The sequence below is a fragment of the Electrophorus electricus genome, chromosome 2 (assembly GCF_013358815.1).
Source record: "Electrophorus electricus isolate fEleEle1 chromosome 2, fEleEle1.pri, whole genome shotgun sequence".
Classification (NCBI taxonomy): Eukaryota; Metazoa; Chordata; class Actinopteri; order Gymnotiformes; family Gymnotidae; genus Electrophorus; species Electrophorus electricus.
Window position 1 is genome coordinate 6967424 of NC_049536.1, and position 21495 is coordinate 6988918.

The 21495-nt window shown below is 37.2% G+C and overlaps 1 protein-coding gene across 3 annotated transcripts; it reads left to right on the forward strand.

Annotated features, from left to right (window-relative positions):
• Positions 1 to 4227: 4227 nt before the first annotated feature.
• wasla (WASP like actin nucleation promoting factor a) lies at positions 4228 to 20549 on the forward strand. 3 transcript variants are annotated; one of them, XM_027018981.2, is made up of 12 exons: positions 4228 to 4622; positions 7903 to 8037; positions 8194 to 8280; positions 8741 to 8837; positions 9865 to 9888; positions 12856 to 13036; positions 13819 to 13861; positions 14673 to 14826; positions 17385 to 17402; positions 18004 to 18536; positions 19194 to 19302; positions 19412 to 20549. In XM_027018981.2, the coding sequence occupies exons 1-12, from the start codon at positions 4518 to 4520 to the stop codon at positions 19471 to 19473; spliced, it is 1548 nt and encodes a 515-aa protein (XP_026874782.1). In that variant the 5' UTR covers positions 4228 to 4517; the 3' UTR covers positions 19474 to 20549. The 3 variants fall into 3 exon arrangements, with proteins under 3 accessions (XP_026874782.1, XP_026874789.1, XP_026874797.1); XM_027018988.2 differs by lacking the exon at positions 17385 to 17402; XM_027018996.2 differs by lacking the exon at positions 9865 to 9888.
• The last annotated feature ends 946 nt before the right edge of the window (positions 20550 to 21495 follow it).

A 21495-nucleotide genomic window follows, 5' to 3' on the forward strand; every position in this document is an offset into this window, starting at 1 on the left:
CCAATCTAATAACAGCTTATTTATTAACAGTATTACTTGTTTGTTGTAGTAGGATGCCGGACCCCCATAAGTGCAAAGTGATCCTCCATAAGTGAGAAAAAGTGTAACTGTTATTTTCTTCAGTAATGTTAGCCTGTGTTTATAATTTTATTACTGCTAGCTTAATACTGTTATCAAAGCTGTCATCCTTATGCATATTTCATGACTCTCGCTTAAACATAGCGCAAGGCGTGTAGTTAGCATTCAGATAACATATTAGAGTGAACTTTGTGTTTTGTATGTTTACATGGGTTCCTTCTAAAAAAACACGAACTTAAAGCCTGTCTGTTATGCTGCTAGCCATTCACCAAGCTGCCCAGCCACCTCTAGATGGAGTTATGAGCATCCAGAAGTCATACACTATTCTAAAACGCTGTTTAAGGAAATCGGCGTTCTCAAATAACAGTGTTATTTGATAGTAAGCAACATAATGTAAAGGCTATTATTTGGTTATGATTATAGAAAACATAGATTTGGAGACTAATCAATAGGTGAGATGATATTGTAATAACAAATGGAACAAAACGTACACATTTCTTTTATTGACCTTTTTTTACATTAAATAACCTCTAGTAAAATGCAGTTAAGGAACAAAAAACAATATTTTCCTTAATTATCATTTGTCAATTATGTATTATTTATTTATTGTTTTAAATATTTTACCCCTAGGAGCCATGTATGAATTGTTAAAAGGTATTCCTCAATATAGTAAAAGATGTGGGGAAATGCCAAAAAAAGAAAAGAAAAAAGAATTGACTCTATGGGGTTTTGAATTGTGTAACATGTAGTAAATAGCTTTTGCTGCTAGCTACCTCATAGTCAAGGACCTTCACAAGGCCTTTGCCACAGTTCAAACTGTGTGGTATGTCATGAGTTTTGTACCTTGGTCCATTTTCTCTATATTCCTCTGAAGTGCACACACAGCTTGTGTGCTGCAGTTATTGGTAAGGAGGATTTGCATTTCGCTGTTTTTTGTTTTGGTGACAATTAATCTTCTCTGTGCTGTTTACTCATTGCAATGCTAAGGCAGGACTATCATCTTAATTTTTGTTTCAGAGCTGGAATCACCATAGGTAACTTGCAGTACTACAGGAGAGTACACAGTAAGCTAGGCTGGCCATGGTTTTTTCAGACAAAGGAAAGGGAGTCATGGGGCCAAGCTTTAATAGTCATCGTTCACTAATGCTTTATCATTGACATTTTGACATCTTTGACCGTTTTTGACATTTCTATTCCTACATCCTGGATAGTATCCTTTGGCTATAGGTGAGTTTGACTAATTGTAATTGTTTAGCCTGATCATGGCCTGATTTACTTGTATGGACACTCCTTTGATTCTCAAGTTGAGAGCCAGACAACAATGACATCTAGTGTGGACATTTTAAACTGTCTGGTGTATACTAATAATATAACATAATGCAGCTGGCAAAGAAATAACTCAACATCCAATATTCTAATTATTTTTGTCCCATAAAACGTGAGCGCTGTTTATTCAGGACTAATTCCTATGTGGTTCATCCTGATATTGATATACATATATTCTCTCAAATTAAATTGATAGTCTGCATCTTAACTTCATAATCATTGATTAGTTTCAAATCCAATATGAGTACAAAGACAAAACAACAAAACCCTTTCTAGTTATGTACTGTACTGTGTGCAAAATGTGGCTAACAATTTTCCTTATACAGTTGGCTTGTGGTAATATGTTGTGTGAGGGGGTGTTGCACATTATTAAGCACTTTTAGAACATCTCTGATGTAAAAGAGAAGACAAACCTGGCCTTCTCTACTGTGGAGGTGAGGACCACAGAGATCTCACATCAATCCTTGGGTTTTAGATGGGACCCATAATGCTCACCAAAAAAGCTCTACTGTTACCTTTGTATAAGGACGTTTCTGATGAGGATAAGGAATTAGGACACTGCATATGCAGAACATGACAAATGGTAAAATGACATTCTTTGCAGTAATGTGCTTAACATTTTCAGATGACGTGAAAGCAATAGATAATGTATCGATGTCACCCTCTGGTGGTCAGTAGCATCGAAAGCAATATATATATATATATATATAAAATCTCACACACACACACACAAACCAAACACATTTTGTCAAAGTTTCTGTGTTGTCAAAGTTTCTGAGTTGTCCATTTTGATTTCCTATTCTCTGATCTACTCATTTTTCTTTCTTAATAATATTTCTTAATGAATCATTCATTAGACGCTGAAATGGTTAGGCTAGGCTGCATATTGACATACCTTAAAAGAGTTAACCAAAAAGCTCTTACACAAATCACTTGTGATTATAATCCTCATCCTTAAAGAACTTTCACACTCTATATCGCTATATAGACTCACATATATAGATTCACACTCTATATTTCACACTCTATATCTCTCTGAAGCACACAAACATATGTGTGATTATGTATGTGAACCAGTAGAAAACACAATGAATATTGTATTCTTATTTATTCCAAGTCACTGAATCATATTACATCACAAAATACATGCATTGTCCTCTTGAGTCATGCAGTACTGTTCCTCATACAATGCATTGTTGTCTTCCTACAAATTACATAATCTTCAGTTTCACTGATGTGCAGACACCAAAAAAAAATAATCTTCTAGCATTGAAAAGTATTCTGAAAGTATTCTGAAGGTATACATATGTTGCCCAAATAAATATACCTGCATTATGTGTTGTTTTACTACCTACAATGAAAAACACACTAAAAAGTCTCATTGTGTTATGTCTTTTTTCTTTCATGGTTTTCAGAGATTTCACCCTTAGTTTGAGGCTTGTTTTAGGACTATACTGTTAATGGCAAAACTTCAGTGACATTGATTTTCAGTGTAAGGTCAGGCAACATTCTTTTTCAATGGACCTTGCACATATTTTTATCACTAATAGTAGTGTAGTGATGGAGAAAATATAGTAACAGATTTCCATATTTTGTTCATTAATAATTCTTACACTATACCACTGTGACATTCTTGAAAGAACTCCAAGTAGCTTGTAGCACAATGCCATATTCACCCCTCTACCTGTTCTGATCCCTTTTCTCACCTTTCATCATTTGTTTATCAGAGAGGAGGAATAAGGTGAACCCAGTCTGATGGCTGTTACATAAGCAGCAGAGTTGTTATTCATTTGATCCTCATACATCAGGCAATTATACTGAAGTCTATGGATCATTCAAAGCACCCAGTGCAAGATGTACAGATATATAAAACACAAAACTTGCTATTTACCATGTTTGGAAACTAAAGGTATAGAAAGAGAGAGTACTTGGGAATGAGTGACCTCTTACTTGCTCCATGACACACCAAAAAACGTAATCAAAAATTTCTATACATGGCTCTTGTCTGAGTTGTACTTGAAATTAGAAGTGGTTTTGCTTCTGTACACCAGCACGGTCCTGTCAAATAATTAAATCAGTCATAAATGGCAATATAGTGTTAGAATAAGGTTCCCTATAGGGACTATTTAAAAAAATTGTGTGTGTGTGTGTGTGTGTGTGTGTGTGAACCAATATGGTTTGTTGATTGTAGACATCCTTGTGTTAAAGATGACATTCACTGTAACCTATTAGTCCTTAGTTTATATATATATATATATATATATATATATATATATATATATGTATATGTATGTATGTATGTATGTATGCATGCATGCATGACCAGATAAACGAGTTCCATGGGGCCTCTTTTTTTAAGCTTCTTTTTCTTATGAATATATATTTGAATTTTATGTCGTGTTTACTTAAGCCTGGATTAAATGTTTCGCGCATTATCAGTGCGGGGAAGTCATTTTATTTACAAATAAAATGGTTAGAAGTCGATCAAGATCTGTCAAATTGATGAAGTGACGACACTGCACTCCACTCTGAAGCCTTCGAAGTCTCCGCCCTATCCCGAGCTCATCCCTCCGCATAAAGCAAAATGCACGGGAAAACAGGCATAAACCATTCACAAAGGCAAGGTGTACTTTAAAATGCGTAATGTTACTGTCACACTTACCACAAACGTCCTCACTTAAATTAATAAATTTTTACTACAGAAATGTATTTTTTCCATTCAGTCGTTTTACTGGTTCTTATCTTTAGCAATTGAGGATAACTTCTGAAATGAGTGATTAAAAAGCCCCTTTCACAGACGCTTTATTGGTTTATCCACCGTGCTGCCATGTTGGACTGAGGGATCGTTGTTGCTGTAGGAGTTCGGGATGAAAGTTTATATTGTGCAGTTTACCGATTATTGAGAAGTTTAAACTGCAGTCTGTTCGTGGAATAAGAAAATTTGTTTCTGAACCGTTTGCGCACTGAGAAAATACTCCAAGTGCACTATTTGTGGAATGCAGTTCCAGGAGGAACCGAGTGCAGGCCATGATGATCAGTGATTGCAAATATTTTACATAAAATACTGTCTTACAATACAGCGTTTGAATTATTTGGCCTCTTCTCTTGTCAATATGAGTGGACATCCGCCTCAAAGGAGGGTTGCAAATGTCGGTTCTATACTTCTCACTCCACAAGAGAACGAATGTCTTTTCAACTACCTTGGCAGGAAATGCATCGTAAGTTGTGTACACTCTTATGGTCGTCCTATATTCTGTTAAGTTCAAATGAACGCCAATCACGTTGTTTCATTATTACCACTAGATTTTATGTGCAGTGCCGCTGCTGAATGTTTACTTTCATTGCATTGCACTGTAACATTGTTTGGATGCTACACCGCTAAATTACCATCAGTATCTTATCAATACAGGGTTCCTAGAACCATGTAATGTAAATTCCGTTTGAGGTGTCTTGCTGTGATAGAGAAACAGAAGTATCGCTCTCTTAAAATGTGTAATAATGGGATGCTGACAATCCCGCATTGCATCTTGAATTTAAGTAACCCATCGAAGACAGCCTGTTTCCTCGAGCTATGCAGGCCCGGCCAAGTCTGGCTGATTTACAGCTTGTATCAGGAGTCTGAATAAATGCATTAGATATAGGCGACATACCTGCAAATGTTAATTGTAACCACTTACCTAAAACCTAGACTGTAAAAAGGACTGCTCATGTAACTATGTGAGGGGGCATGTGTACTGTTGCTAGCTCCTGCTGTTTCTGACAACCATAACGACAGAAGGCTAATCACTAGTAATATCAGCTTTCAAAATATATAAATCATTTTTCTTAGCTTTCTGTTAGTTAAAGCATCTTTTCTAGTGTTGGTCACACTCTGAACTCTGAACTGTTCTGTACAGAGGTTTCTGAATGATTGGTTGTGGTGGCTTTTTTTTAAAGTTTTTCTAGATTTGGATTTTATATCCAAATGCCACAGATTAAACTTCTAGAAAATTGTTTGGATTCATCTGATACACTTGGGACTAACTGCTCTGTTGGGGATTTGAACTGTTTCCTGCTGTTGTATCCCTGGCAACAATAAAGCACTGACAGACTACATTGTATCGCAAATAATTTTTAAATTATGGTGGAAATCTCATTAGAACAGCCATGTAGGGCATAGCCTACCCTTCCATTAAATAAAATGATTGTCATTAGAGATCATGTAATAAAGATGAAACCCAGGCTATCTGTGTAATTCTGTTGGTTGAATTCAAACACAAGTGCCAAACTGCAGATTGTGTATTAGTGAGTCTGGTGCAGGGAAGAAGGTGACCTATTTGAACATGCTTTCCGAGAGTCCTTATCATGCTTAGCTTAGGGTACAATGTTATAGTCAGTGCACTGTCTGCTTAACTGAGGTGTTTTGTTTTTTTTGTTTGGTTTTTTTTGTAATTGGCGGTAACAGTGCTTAGTCTATAGTCCACCTAGATTTCTTGTCCATGCCTGACTGAGCTGAAGAGGGGATTGTCACCAGAACAGTGTCTGCTGGGGAACCACAGAAAAAAGCCAGGCCATAAATTGGGCTTTAAGGGATGACGCATGATAAATATGACACATGATGGCACAGCCCATTTCCAGAAGTCATGTTCCGAAGTGGTGTTCCGAACCAGCACCGGAATCTGAGGGAAGAGAGTGGATAAAGTCATTTTTCAATTCATCAATGAGTAGCGGGGGTTGGGGGTGGAGGGACAGAGAGGCTAACAGGGACTGTTGTGCACAATCAGCAGTTTTTACAGACAGGAAGTGAACTGATCTCCTCTACCCTGAGTTTTTGTCCCTGAATGAATAAGAGTGTTGAGAGTATGCTGATCTCTGATCAGATTTCCCCATAGTCTCAACCTACAGCTTTAAATAGCCGAAACTGCTGGTAGATTGGTAATTTTTAAAATAAAAAAATGTTTTTTTTAAAAAAAGCACTTTGAAACTGAAATCTCACTGACGCACGAGTTATGCCCATGTTACTTGTTTCTCTGAAGATAAAGAAGGAAATTGTCAAGATTTAAAGCATTTTGCATATTGATGTTTCATAGCCTAGCAGTAATAATTTAACATTCAATAAGTTATTCGTTTATTGAAAAACTTTAAGTTTATGCAGTAAAAGGTAGAAACAGGCTAAATCTCTTTGGACTCGGTGAACTCACTGCAACAGGTTTTTGGAAGTGGTTTATAGATGCATTGGTTTCTCTGTTTTGATTCCTTGGGTCTTACTGAGATAAATGTGACACTTCGTATTGGTCTGAATATTCTAATGCTGAGAGTGTAGTTTTTGAGCATGAAAAAGCTGTTTTCATCTTTTGAGGTGAAGGAAAGCCATGTCTTACTGAAACTGCTGTTAACTCTCTTTGCTGCCTTGTTTTGACATGGGTTTTGCCAAACATTTAGACTTTTGTGAGTGTGTTTGTCTGTGAGTGTGCCCCTGTGTCTCTGAATGTGTGTGTGTGTGTGTAAGCAAATAAACTTATCCATGGAAAATTTCATCTTCTCTGAGCTCTTGGCCTTTCTCCCTTTGACCGCATTGCCAAGAAGCTGGCCTATTTTTCCTTTGGTAACCCATGTCCTGGAGGAGCTCTGTCTGCTCCTCTCTTTCACGTGGATGTAACATAAAGATTCTCATATAGACAGTGTTTTGTAGGGTTGTAATAATTGGATGTTTTGAAAATATTGTTTGTATATTTTTTAGGTTTTTCTGTAAGATTCAGTCCATCTTTAGTTTCAGCAGTTGTAGTTATGAAGTGCTTTTTTTTTATGTTGTAGTTTTGACATCTTTTATAGGCCTGACATTCTCATTCAAACCTTCAAAAACCTCAACATTTCCATTTTTTAAAAACTATTTAATTTGTCTGTTAGAGGAGCAAGCACCGCTTCAAATTTAGGCTATCTTCTGTGTTTAATGCATCATGTTACTGTCACAACACAGCCACTTGTCTCTACATAATAATCAGAAGTGAGGAGAAACACTTGTAAAGTACCTAGACATTTAATTGAAATTATCTTAATTCATATAGTGGCTTTGATTGTTCATTCGATTGATGGAGTTTTGATTGATCAGTACACAATGCAGTACACAATTTTGGTACATGACCAATTTTTGCTCAAACATCTATGAAGATACTATAGTATTATATTTGAGATCAGTCAGTGTACATGAGGGAAAACTACACTATTGTAGTTAGTGATTAGAGATGAGTGGTTTTGACTTTTTTGACATACAATAAATACTGTGTACAAATATTGTTAAAATGTTTGTTTTAAAAAACTACTATATTAAAAATGAAATTCAATAATTGAAGCTTTCGCAATTCATTGTAAAGGTCAAAATTGTAATGTAGACGGAGCATAATTGATTGTGTAGTAGAGTGGAGTGACCTGCTAGTCTACTGGAAACTTGCAGTACCTTTTTACACTTATCTCGCCATGCTGGATGTTTTGTATCAGTAAGGTCTGGTTCTCTTTTTGTAGACTCTGTGTTCAGCAGTGGTTCAGGTATATGCAGCTGACCGGGGTCCGTCCTGGACCAAACGATGCTGTGGTGTGGCTTGCTTGGTGAAAGACAACCCTCAAAGGTCGTATTTCATCCGTGTGTTTGATATCAAGGTGAGGCAGCTACAACCTTTCCTCAGGTTTTATGATTGGACCAGATTATACTGAAATTCTGATCATGAATTTAAACATGTATGCTTAAAAGCATATAGGTTGAGAATAAACATGTTTGCTGGGTTTCATGTGTCACTTTTTCCCATTATTTTGCAGGATGGAAAAACTAAGTTTGAGCAGGAGCTCTACAATAATTTTACAAGCAATAGTTCAAGATCATACTTTATTGCATTTGCAGGAGATGTAAGTCCATTTTTTTAGTCTGCAAAAGGCTTCAGTGAATTATTTTTAGTGGTACTAAAATAGAAAAATATAAATATATTAATAAATATAAATCTGGTCCCCTGGTGGCACTGCTTATTTTGTGTAGCAGGCTTTTTTTTCTCCTAGTCATTATAGAAGTGAAATGTATTGTGTTAAATGTGTAGGACCTTTTGCGCTCTGAACATTTGCTTCAGCTAGCTGACAAGTTGACAGCGTAGTTAATATCGAATGTACTTGTACTGTGGGTAGATACACATGTAAGCATAACCGTTTTAGTCATTTTGAATGCCTTTTCCCTTCTTCTTTTTAATGTTATTATTATTATTATTATTTATTTATTTATTTATTTATTTATTTCTCCAAAGTTACTGCTGATCACCTGTGGTGTGAACTCTCCAGCTCTGAAAATGGAGAGTCTTACTGAGTTTTACTCTTTCAGTCTTGCCAGATCGGCATGAATTTTGCCAGTGAAGAGGAAGCAAAACGATTCCGCAGTGCGCTTAATGAGCTGCTCAGCAGACGACAGAAGAGAACGGGTGAGTAGGCCAGGGGTTCTTTCATTTGGCCTCCTTTTACATTTCTGCTTTCTCTCCTTTCTGCTTCAGTTCAGCTTCACGTAATGTGATTAGCACCTCCACCACCTTGCCTATTGCTTTATAGGTTATTTATGCCTCATATTTAAACACAAAAACTTTTGGCTGTACTTTGTTTACTTTTTTATAATTCACATGCACAAATGTATTTTTACATGTATAGTAATATCTCCTTAACATATGGTTTAATTATTTACACTCTAATTCACTTTCATACTCTTCACTCTTCTATCTCTTCTTGTAGTGGGGATATTAGTGTTTTCTCTTTAGACTGTAGGAAAGGCCTGGTAGTCACCTTGCTTCTCTCTGTGATCCTGCCGTAACCACTGTGCTGACTGCTCCCTCTCGTCTCTGGCTTGAGTCCACTACTTCCTATTCCTTCTGCATGCAGAGCTTTGAAGTTTGAGTTTTTTTTCCCTCCGTGTGGACAGACTTTCAGAGGAATCCCAGTGCTTACCATCACTCATCCTTCCCTTTGGTTACCATTTCCCTGCCTTTGTAGAGTTTGTACATACTAAAACTGGCAGCCTCCTCAGACTTGTGTGTGGGGCTTTGATGTCATGTAAAATGTACTTTTGTTTTCACATTTAGTTTAATTTATTCCTATAAAACAATGCTAACTTATTGTTCTTCCACAATAATGATGCCTTTAGCTTATATGTTTAGATCAAAGGTAGCACCTGATCTTCCTTGTTAAATGTGCTGCAGTATTGATGTCGGCATATGAGCTGAAAGGTCTCTTTATACACTGCGGTCTCAGTGCTCAGGTCACCATCCACAGCAATTGAGTAGAGGCTCAGGGCATCATGACACCTCATTTTCAGCTCTCACTTGGTATCGCTCAGGCTGATCCTTGACAAACTAACCTCACAAAAACCCCACATTAAGACCAACCTGAAATCCCCAATCTGGAATTTGCTCTCTCTTACTACTCATGAGTTATTTTGACAATGTTAATTTTGTTTTGCAGAGAAAAGGCGTGACCCACCAAATGGTATGTCTACTGGTACTTATATTCAATGATCAGTTACTTCTGACTTTCTCATAGCAACTGATTGGTTGTGACTACACTAGCACAAAAACAAGAATGTACAAATGCTTAGCAAATTCTCCTCCATGAAAGCAGATGAAATGTGTGGAGTGCCTTCTTGCACACCTGTGCATGTATAGTACACAGAAACAACACAAACCTGTATATTAAGAGGAAATTGTACTGTGTATGTGTACATTACTGATACATACCCTACATTATCTAATATGCTATAATATTTTGTTACAATTATAATGAGCTAGGTCTTCTGATAATGCATTCTCTTTAATTGAACAAATGTGACAGTGTGGCACATGGAGTATAGTCTTCAGTGTTTTGGTGCTAGCTAGCTTCAGACATCTCAGTGCACTTTACAGTATGCCATAGATTAAAAACAGCTAAATATGGTCTTACCCACCAGTCTTAAAACTGTGCATGTTGTCTCAATAATATAATAGGAAGCAGCTACTAATAGTTATTTGCTGTTATTTCTGTTATGTTGCTGTTACTTGGGGTAATTAGTGCTACTGTTGAATGTTATGCTACCACAATAAGAGAAGGGCACTAGATGTGTGGTTCATAGGTTCAATATTGGCATGCACCTCAAACAAAACATTGATACAGATATTGTTACCCAAAAATTCCACAAAAAGCCCATACTGAGATTCTCCACTCTGTTGATATTGTCCCTTGTGTAGAATAAACGATCTTGAGTAATTTACATTACTGTACTTGCTGTAAAGGTGCTGTGTGTGAAGCCACTGTGTGTGAGCATGCATACAGGGTGTGTGCGTGTGTATGTGGGGTACGTGGGTGAGGGTGTAGGTGGGTGTATGTGAGGGCACGTTCTGTATGTGACCACAGCATGGGTGTGCGCATGTGCCATGTGTGTGCCCTGTATGTGTGGTGTGTTTTCTGTGTGCGTGCTGTGTGCACCCATGCTGTGTTTGTGTATGCACAGTGTTTGTGGTGTGCTTGTGGTTTTCAGTATGGCCAACTCAAGAGTTATTTTCAGAACAGTATTATAAGGTTTCTGCTGAGGTGTATGGAAAAGGCATGAGAACGAGCCCGAACTATCTCAGTAAATGATGACTAATATGTATATGCATGCACATTGATTGTGAGGTACATGTCTGTACCTTACAAACAGGTTCACAGTCAAAAATGCACACTTGTCGATGTGGACTTGTGAAGACTGATTCCAAAAGAACACACTGGATACATGCATCAATTAAATTGTTGAGCTAATCCTGGTTATGCTACTAGCAGGTCCTTTGGTTAGCATATGATTAGCTGGCTGTTTTTTACTAGTATACTTACAAGTTCTCTTTGTACTGGTTTAACTGATATACTGCACAGGATTCTTCTGAGCTGCATCTGAGGACTATTGAGCATCTCTCACCCCAGGGCACTGCTGCAGTGCACATCTGGGTAAATCATAGGCATGTTCAGCAGGATAGCATTCATTTCAGCAGCAAGAAAACAGTTTTGAGCTGTTTGCCATCAAAGAGATACGGTGATAGAGGTTGTAAGAAGTCCAGTTATGTTCAAGGATACAGTAGGGATGTTACAATGCATCAAACAGTTAAACCCTGGACACTTTCAGTAGAGCATGTTAAATTATATGGCTCTCAGACTTGTTAACACGTGAACTGGTATTCTACCTGTGACAGAGGTTTGTGTAAAGGCTTTCTCTATGGAATTTTTTTCAGAACAGTATGCTTATAAAGAGGTTTCTGTTGAACTTCTAGTTCAGTAAATGGTGATTTCTTTCTGCTGATGTATAAAGAAACACCTGATTGTACTTGATATTTGTGTGCATCTGCTTAGAGTTGAATCTTTTTGTGGGAGAGCCCTGAAATCTGGACAGTGGGGTTGTGTAATGCTGAGGCTCTAGTAATTGTTTCTTTAGCATTCTGAAATCTGCAAATACATGCGCCATTTTCCAATGTTTATATATCCAAAACACTAATTGGATGGACATTAATATTATTAACGCATATTCACTGAAATGGTTCAGTTCAGCCTAGTGTCATGGATACAAACCAAAGCATTTATAACTCAGAGTTATAAACAAGAATTATACACTGTAGCTCTCTTCTATGATGATAAGGCTAGGCTTCTCTGCAAACGATCTTAAGTAGGCTGCTTGCTGTAGGTCAAAGGTCTTACCATTTCTGCCCATGAAACATGCTTGACACCCACTTCAGAAAAACTCTACCTGTACTGAAGGTGAACCCTGGGCCCCAACAGGCTTTTCCACATTCCATGCACTAAAATCTGCAATTCAACAACATATTGGCTGATTACTACAGAGGAAATAAAAGCAGCATAAAGTCAGTAGGTTGTATTTCATTGTGTTTAAAGTTTGATTGTGAAGGTCATCTAGCTTAGTCAGGGCATTGTTTGTATGAGTTAGATAAATCATTTGAAGAATAGTTAAACTAAGATGTACATTTTGTGTAACTAAACCTTGTTCCTTCCAAAAGGGTACACCTTTTATTATTCATTCTGCTACAATTGATCAGATTTTGTCATACTGAACCTTGACTGTTTTATGTCACAAACCCATTGCTTGCCAGTTACATTGCTTCCCTGCTCATTGTTATACAAGTGCCTTGGTACTAAAATCAATCCAATATAGTTTTCAACTCTGATAGAATTTCAGTACTTTAGAATTTTTAGGAATGCATGTGAAACACTGTTTGTTGTGGATGGCTTGTGGAACACCCCCTCAGTGTCTCAATGGAAAGAATAAGCTGTTGTTGGAAACACAAATCTCGAGAGCTCGGTCTAGCAAGCAGTACACACTGTATGCTTATGGATATATCTAATTTTACAGAATTTACAATGTAATATTTTTGTGTTTTGTGTGTGTGTGTGTGTGTGTGTGTGTGTGTGTACGCACGCGTGTGTGCACGCTGTGTCTAGGCCCCACGTTGCCAATGGCGACAGTGGACATCAAGAACCCAGAGATCAACAATGTGCGCTTCCACAATAATTCCCACATGAACAACATGGTGCACAGTAGCCTTAACAAGAAGGAGAAAAAGATGAAAGGCAAGAGGAAGAAACTCACAAAGGCTGACATTGGGACTCCAAGCAACTTCCAGTAAGTGTTTTAGGCAACATTCACATTATAAGCCTCACAGTTCAAATGCTATTTTTTTTTGCTCAGATTGGCCTGTCTTGGTTTTTATTAATAATTGAATATGACCTGTATCTGTCCGTAAATTGAATATATCTGTCTTGCATGTCCAAATGGCATGCATGTACTCATTGATACAAAAAATATATTTATGGGACGGCTCAGGATATTAAAACCAACAAAGTGTACATGCTAGTTCCTCATTTATGTATTGTATATTGCTATGGAGGATGGCACAATTTATTAGCAGGTTTATGATCAGGTTGAGAAGGTGAAAAGCCAGATTGCTAGCTTTTGCTGTATCCACAGCTACTGCTGCTATTGCTGCTATACTGCTGCTATACTGCTGCTATTGCTGCTATACTGCTGCTATTGCTGCTATACTGCTGCTATACTGCTGCTATTGCTGCTATACTGCTGCTATACTGCTGCTATTGCTGCTATACTGCTGCTATAGCCCTCTCTACCATTGTTTTTTGCCACACTGCTGATGCTGGCTAATGACAGCAGGACTAAGCACATGCATATATACAAAAAGCCACATGAATTCCTATCTGACCATTTTCATTCAGGGAATTAATTTGCTACATTTTGCAAGCAAAAAAAAAAAAAAAAAATCATGTGTGATACGTTTATAGTCACTTTACAACTGTTTTTACTTAGGTTTCTTGTAGTAGCTTTTGGGTCTGTGTCTGTCTTACTGTGTCTGTGTGTATTAACATGCATTGTGACTTGCCTCTTCCCAGGCACATTGGTCATGTAGGCTGGGATCCCAACACAGGCTTCGACGTGAGTTCCATAACAAGGCGTCACTCTGTCACTTGCGCTCACACTCACATGCATCCATGCTGAAGTAGCCCTCTTTACATCACAATGCTGACCTATGTGGCAGTGGCACGATATAGCATGAATGGCCTTGTGTTCATTCAGGCTGAGCTCAGACATCTGATTCTGTTGTGCAACTTTTCATCCTGTTCAGCAAATGTGTCCCAGTCATATTTACATGAACTACGTTTAGTGCAAAAAGCCACACAGATGTCTGAGCTCAGCCTGGATGAACATACTTTGCATAGTACATATTGTGTGTGTGCTTTACACTTTTGTACTGTATTACATTCTACATAATGTAAGGAAACCTTAGATGCATCTTGAATGCAATTATAATTAATAATATTAACAATAATAATTTATTTAATTATTATTATTATTATTATTATTTAATTATTATTATTTATTATTATTATTCACACAAGTCATTTGACACACATTAGGCCATGAATGTCACTGGTTGTTAAGTGTTAAGTTTTTAAAAAAAGATCCTCACCACAAAGTGCGAGAACAAGTCTAAAGCTGCTTTTCCACATTTTTCAGTGTCTAACTGATATCAATAACATTTACTTTTACAGGTGAATGTTTGAGTTTGCATGAACGCCATATCCAATTTATTCAATGTGTGCAAGTTATTTGTGGAAAAAGCAAGAAAAAACTCAAACGCATGGTCATTGTAAATACCCTTTAAAATCTTATGTCTTTTTGCTTGATCATCTCTTTTAATTTTGTCTATAAAAGAATCTCCTGACTGGATATTTCTCAATTTCAGCTTAATAACCTGGACCCAGAGCTGAAAAATCTGTTTGACATGTGTGGCATCTCTGAAGCACAGCTCAAGGACAAGGAAACGTCTAAAGTCATCTATGACTTCATTGAGAAAAAGGGAGGTGTGGAAGCTGTCAAGAATGAATTGAGGAGACAAGGTGAGCACTCATCCTTGCTTGTACAGTTATAAGCAGATGTAAACCAAGGAAACAACAGTTAAAACAAATAACAGTTAAAAGGCTCTCTCTCACTGGTGAAATTCTAGCACCAAATACCAGGTGATACACTGTCCTGATATACTAAACTGACGGTGACTTTCAGTTATTATTTCTTATAACAAATCCAAAGTCTCAGCAGTGTCACTAGACCTAATGTAATGGGGCACGTACTCAAGTAAAATGTTTCCGTGCTGTATTATAATCATGGGGGTAAAAATCCAATATATAAAATCCAATACTTTACATTTTAACCTGTCTTAAAAGCACAACACAAACATTAGCACCATGTTAATTCACTAAAGGTACTATGTTCATAATGACCCAGCGTCTTTACAAATACTTGAGCAGGTAACATTTTCAGAGCCAGTTTCTGTCAGTTTCTCTGTTAACTATAAAGAGCTGCCAGTAGACATTGCTAGTATTTAAAAGCAGGTTGGCCATGCAGAAGAGAAAGTAATTATAATGTATATATTTTAAGGTTAGCTGCATATAAGGATTGAACCTACCAAAAACACACGTTGGACCACTAAAGAAAAGGCATTCGCTACTTGAGTTAGCTAAGGCATTGGTTATGTTAGCAAGATGGAGCACTACTAACTAGATAACACCAAGCTTGTAAAATTAGAAATATAACCAGTAAACGGCTGATATTGCAAGCTTGTTATCCAGCTATCATGAACTGATGATAATAACAATTATCAAGTAATTCACATATGGTTTTATGTCTCAAGGGAATTATTTCACATGTACATGTGAAAATATTAAAATGAAATGTAAATTACACAAAAAAGACATGGCAATTGTGAGTGCACTCAGACAATGAGAATGGAACAGTTGCAAGAAGAACAGAAAGCATAAAAGCAAATGCTTATCAGGTAGAAGCAGTAAGTGAGTGTAAAATAGAAGGGTAAAAAGCAACAGAACAGGGAGAAGGAGTGAGACTTTTTTATTTAAAAAAAAGAGCATATGCACAATTCCGTCCCTGTGACTGACTGGCAAACAAATGGGTTGGGCTGTGCCCCATAATTCCATGTTTCTATGTAGTCTAGAAACACCCCTGCCCACAAGGCCTGAACCAAAAAGAAGCAGGGCATTGGGTAATTAGTTTGGTTGACTATATATCTTGGCCATTGCTGATCTTTTGTTTATTTAAATACTGCATTCACAGCATAGTTCATGCCTCATACATTAATCATGTACCATAACCCATTACCTAAGGGAACTAGCAACCTTAAAGGAGCTGTATTTCTTTTATTGAGTAACATTTATAATCTATAATATCTGTAATAAATGTATTAAAGTTGATCATTTGCTTTATTGCACCTACTACAGATAACATCACTTACGATAAGGAACTGCATGGATGGTCATAAGTTAGGCCAAACTTTGTGTTAACAGAGAAGTATAAGGCATAGCCTTCACAACTTAGTGGTGGGCAGTGTGCTAGTTTAGATGAGATACTGGTAGAAGTTTGCCATCTGGTAAAAACTTTCAAATATGTTTTTGTATCATGGTTCAGCCAAAGATAATTCAAGTATTTGAATTAAAACATTGTTGCGTGTCAAAAAATTATAGCATTTTGTCCCTTCACATCTTCTGACACATCCTACCTTCTGTGCTGGACATAGATAGTATAAGCAGTGTGCTGTTAGATTTTTGATAAGATTAAAAATTGGCAGTACTTCTCAGATTTTACCGTTTTACCGCTCACCAGTAATTAGTGCTGTCCTGGAACTGTAGCTCGGTAGCTATCTAGTTACATTACATAAGTACTATTAAAAAATATGACTGAACTAGCTCCTCCCTTATTATTAGTGAGGTTTTGTTAGTGTTTTCCTGCAAAATAATATGAACACGATTCCCGCTACTCTCACACATATTTCCTACTGCCTTGTTTGTGAATGCTGATTTTAAATATTGGCTCATCAACCATTGGTAATGTTAGAATGATTTAAATGGATGTTTTAAGGAGATAAAAACATTTAAGCTACAAAACCTGTAACTATAAAATAGTATTCAATTTAGAATTTAGTTCAGTTGTGTGATCTAAATACCTTGTTTTATTTTATTACTTTCATCACAATGGTCTGTTGTCCACCTCATAACAACCAAGCTGATACTATTTCAGACAGTTCCAAATCAAAATTTTCTGGTAAGCAGATATCATATTGGACATCTAAAAACAGGACTGTTATTGTGTCATTATTAAACAATTTGTCCTTTTTAGTGCTTTTCTCTCTAGGTGTTTTCTAAGAACACATGGACAAAAACCAATTCAGCACCGATGAAGCTAGATTTTGATGATTCTGTCTGCACTGAATGTGGAAAAAACACAACACTTACTGAGATGGTCCTGTCTCCTATCTCTAGTAATGGTGTTCCATAAATAGGGAAAATAAAGCTTTACAGAAAGGAGTCAAAGCAGTGAAAAGGCATATTCAGTGCTGAGGGAATGCTCCATGTTTCATATTTGACACATGCGTGTGATCTTCCTTTAGGTCCCCCTAGATGGAGTGGTAGGTGCAGCCCTTTCTTGCTCAAACTAAACTGTCAAAGTCTATTTGCATGTTCTAGCTGTTTTACCTGTCAGGAGATCTGTTGGTGTGCAGTGTTTTGGATTGGGTTTGTTTTCTGGTTTTTGAATGACTTCTCTAAGGTCTTGATATTTGAATGGAAATGCCTGTGTTTACATGCCTGTCCATTTTCCCCACAGTGAACAATTTAAAGTAAATTAATTTGTCTCATAGTGGGTGATCCAATAAAAATTTAGTTTGAGGTAGTTATGATCTAGAATAACTCAACAGAATAAATTAAAGTCCTTAGAGCACTGTTGAAAGCTGTCACTAGAGGTTCAACAATGTTCAGAATCAGTAGAGGAATCCTGAAAATTTATAAGAGAAATTTGGATGAGTTAAAAGGTCTGTCTGGCTAGTTTGGTCCAATATAGTTTAGTCAGCAGCTCCCTGTGGTGGCAAGTTTTTGCTCTGGCTTTCTTTTTCTGTGCTGCGTGCCTTTTGTGCTGACTGTGTAAAACTATATAAATTGACATTTACGTACATGAACAAAAAAATGAGCACCTATTCTTTTAATAATTGTCTTGTTCTTTTTCTCTTTCAGCTCCTCCACCTCCTCCATCACGTGGTGGTCCACCCCCCCCACCCCCTCCACACACATCTGGACCTCCTCCTCCTCCACCACCTGCCCGGGGACGAGGGGCCCCACCACCCCCTCCACCCTCCAGGGCCCCAGCCTCTGCACCTCCACCTCCTCCACCCTCCAGACAAGGCATGGGAGCTCCTCCACCTCCACCTCCAAGTAGGGGACATCCACCACCCCCTCCTCCTGCCCATGCTAGCATACCAGCCCAGGCCCCCCAGTCTCATCCTCCACCCCCACCCCCACCACCATCTGGAGGAAGTGCTCCTCCTCCCCCTCCCCCACCGCCACCTCCCCCTGGACCACCACCCCCACCAGAGGTGAATGGAGGGGGAGAATCAGTGCCCTCACCTATGGGGGGCAAGTCAGCCCTGCTAGAGCAGATTAGAGAGGGTACCCAACTGAGGAAGGTGGAGCAGAGCAACAGGCCAGTGTCGACCACGGGGCGAGACGCCCTGCTTGACCAGATCCGGCAAGGCATTCAGCTCAAAACGGTGCGCATATTTGCATGTTATGCTGTCTTTTTTTTGTTGTTTTTTTTTTTTTTTGTTGTTAAGAAAAGGGGATTTTCATTTGGCTTTGTTAGTGTTATATTGTGAATCCACAGAAACCCGAGTAGTAAAATACTTAAGTTATTCTGCCTGGTCATCTCTTGCTGCTTCTCTGAAAAGGACTGAATTGAAACTATAAATTTTTAAAGACATGTTTGTCATTTTTTTTACCTTAAACCATATTTTTATAAAAATGGGACATTGCATCTTCTGACTCAAAAAAAAAACAAAAAACAGAACACAATTAAAATCTGCTTGACCAATCAAAAGTTTGGACATACCTGACGACTTCAGGATATCATAGGTGACTGCCTCCTTAAGATGGTGTAGAGCCAGGAGCAAGCAGGTCTGTCATCAAAGTAAAGAAAGAATCTACAATCTAAGACAGACAGTCATTATTAACACAGCATAACCACATGTGTGTTTATATTGTTTTTTAAATACCTTTACTGTTTTCTAAAATGTAGGAAATAGTAGAGATAAGTTGGTTACTGTGTCCAAACCTTTGACTGAGACTATAAATATATTTACTTATTTTATTCAGTCGGAATTGTTTGCTAATACTTATAAACCCTCTTTTGTGTGCTTGCACATATCCAGGTATCAGATAGTAGTGACTCAGGCCCACCCACTCCTGCTCCATCATCAGGCATTGTTGGAGCACTAATGGAGGTGATGCAGAAGAGGAGCAAAGCCATCCATTCTTCAGGTAAGGGCTGTCTACTATGTCAGCTGTTTTGCAGCTTTGTTTTTAACTCATTCAACTAGTAAAATAATTTTTAATACTATATAGTAAATACATTTCTATTTGTTCCCAGATGAAGATGAGGATGATGATGAAGAAGAAGACTTTGAGGACGATGATGAATGGGATGACTAGTTCTTGTTTCTTTGATAACCCACTCCATAGAATAACAGATACTAAATTCTCACCTTTCCAAATTGTACTCAAATTCTGTATATGTTCTTTCAAATTGCTGTATATTTTTGTTGCCTTTTTTTTATAATTTGTGCAATACCTCATATACTCTGTAAAGCATCGTCATGTATCCTCAGTAAAGTAATCTCCTGGAATAACCATGTGAAATGTAATGCCAGGATGGGTTTGCTTGACTTGATTTGAATGTTTTACCCCTCGTTAATGAGGAAAGGCAGATGGACAGGATCCTCTACATTCTTGTTAATTGTTGATTAATGATCAAAAATGCTATTTTCATACCCTACTTTTCTGTACCTTCGATTTTCTTACTCAAATCCTAGTTTAGCACTCTGCATTTTGGTAAGAGGTTCTTCTATCTGAATATGTAACCCCTCAACCCTCCCACCCACTTCTCTGTTGTTACCTATGTAAATGTAAACTAGGCTGATGTACTTACAGTTGTTACATTTTGCACGATGTCAAGCCCAACACACTACAAGTCAACTCCACATTTGCTACATTGTCACAAATTATTCCCTACAGATATTCCTACCAAGTTGAGTTTTCACTGAACACTGCACATCACATAATAGGCAGAGTTTTGAGATTTTTTTTGTTTTTTGTTTGTTTACTTTCTTGCTTTGTGGTATTACTGAAAAAAAAAAAAATGCTATAGTTCCAAACCGGTGAAGTTGTGAATACAGCTTGCTTCTGGATATGATCATCCTCCTCCAGTAACAAATTTTTATTAAAATCATATCATGAAAAGCATTACACAAAGCATTCAACTTTAAGCCATTAACTAGAAGCTTTTAAAAAGCCAATGCTTGACTGACAACTACATGCAAGGTAAATACAAAGAACCTTTCATTGTGTAGCAATTAATGCTGTTTTAACAGTATTTGTTTGGATTTTGCTGTCCTTCAAGGATTGTGCTGTATTAAAACTATAAAACTGACTTCAAACCTGACAAATGGGTTGGAATATGGAATGAAAACACTAAATTGTATACTTAAATAAATAGAAATATTGGTTCATTTACTGTCATTTGTTATGTTTGCCTTCAAGTTGTAAAGAAGCAGAAACATGGTCATAAAGCAAACACCATATAAACATTTTGACTTGGGTATATGTATCGGTTATTTGTGCCTTGTGATCAGGCAAAGCCAAAAATGTTGAATGTTCTTTTGCATTACTTCAAACTAGATGTATGTTGAAAACTAAAATTGTATAATTGAATCATTTTACATACGTTTATGTGCACAATATAGCAACATTATTCTAATGGAAGTAGCTGAGTAGTATAAATGGAAACTTCTTAATTTTTACTCCACAGAAGATATTGGGACCACTTGGTTGCATAAACCATGCATAAATTAAGGTTTGTAAAAGTTCATATTAAGCAACAGTAGATGTGTATAGAACTTACTGATTAATTTACAATCAATGGTAATGGTAAAGGCAAGCTATTTTGCATACTACCCATTTTTTTAATTTGTGTTTCCTATGCCTATTAACAGTCGAGATTTACAGCAGGTGTAGTAAGAAAGTCATAAGGCCTAAAATCTCAGGTGGTGTCTATTATTGATTCTTCATCTGTTTTTCCCCTCAGTAGTAGTTTTGGCATGCACCAGTTTAATACTTGCAGAGAGATGTAATGCAGATAATGTCATCACATCTGTGTGATGATTCTAAGCATGAATCTTATAATGTATATCAAATTTACATAACTTTCAAAAATTCTAGTACCATCAGTTACAACTTACTAGTACTAAAGTAGTAGAATTAATATTACAATCTTTTTGTATTTTTTTCATCAAAGTTGCCCAAGGTACAACCAAAATATGTGCACTAAAAGTAAAAAACATAATTAATGTTAAATGATCAATTAATCAAATGAGTATTACAATTTCATGTTCGTGTCATATGTGGATCAACAGAGGGAAGAGAGAACTGTTGAGCGTCTTGCTCATTTTTCCATCA

Coding starts and splice junctions, on each gene's coding strand:
- wasla (XM_027018981.2), top strand. CDS start 4,518: ATGAGTGGACATCCGCCTCAAAGGAGGGTTGCAAATGTCGGTTCTATA. Junction 8,038..8,193: donor TCCGTGTGTTTGATATCAAG/GTGAGGCAGCTA, acceptor ATTATTTTGCAG/GATGGAAAAACTAAGTTTGA. Junction 18,537..19,193: donor AAGGCATTCAGCTCAAAACG/GTGCGCATATTT, acceptor GCACATATCCAG/GTATCAGATAGTAGTGACTC.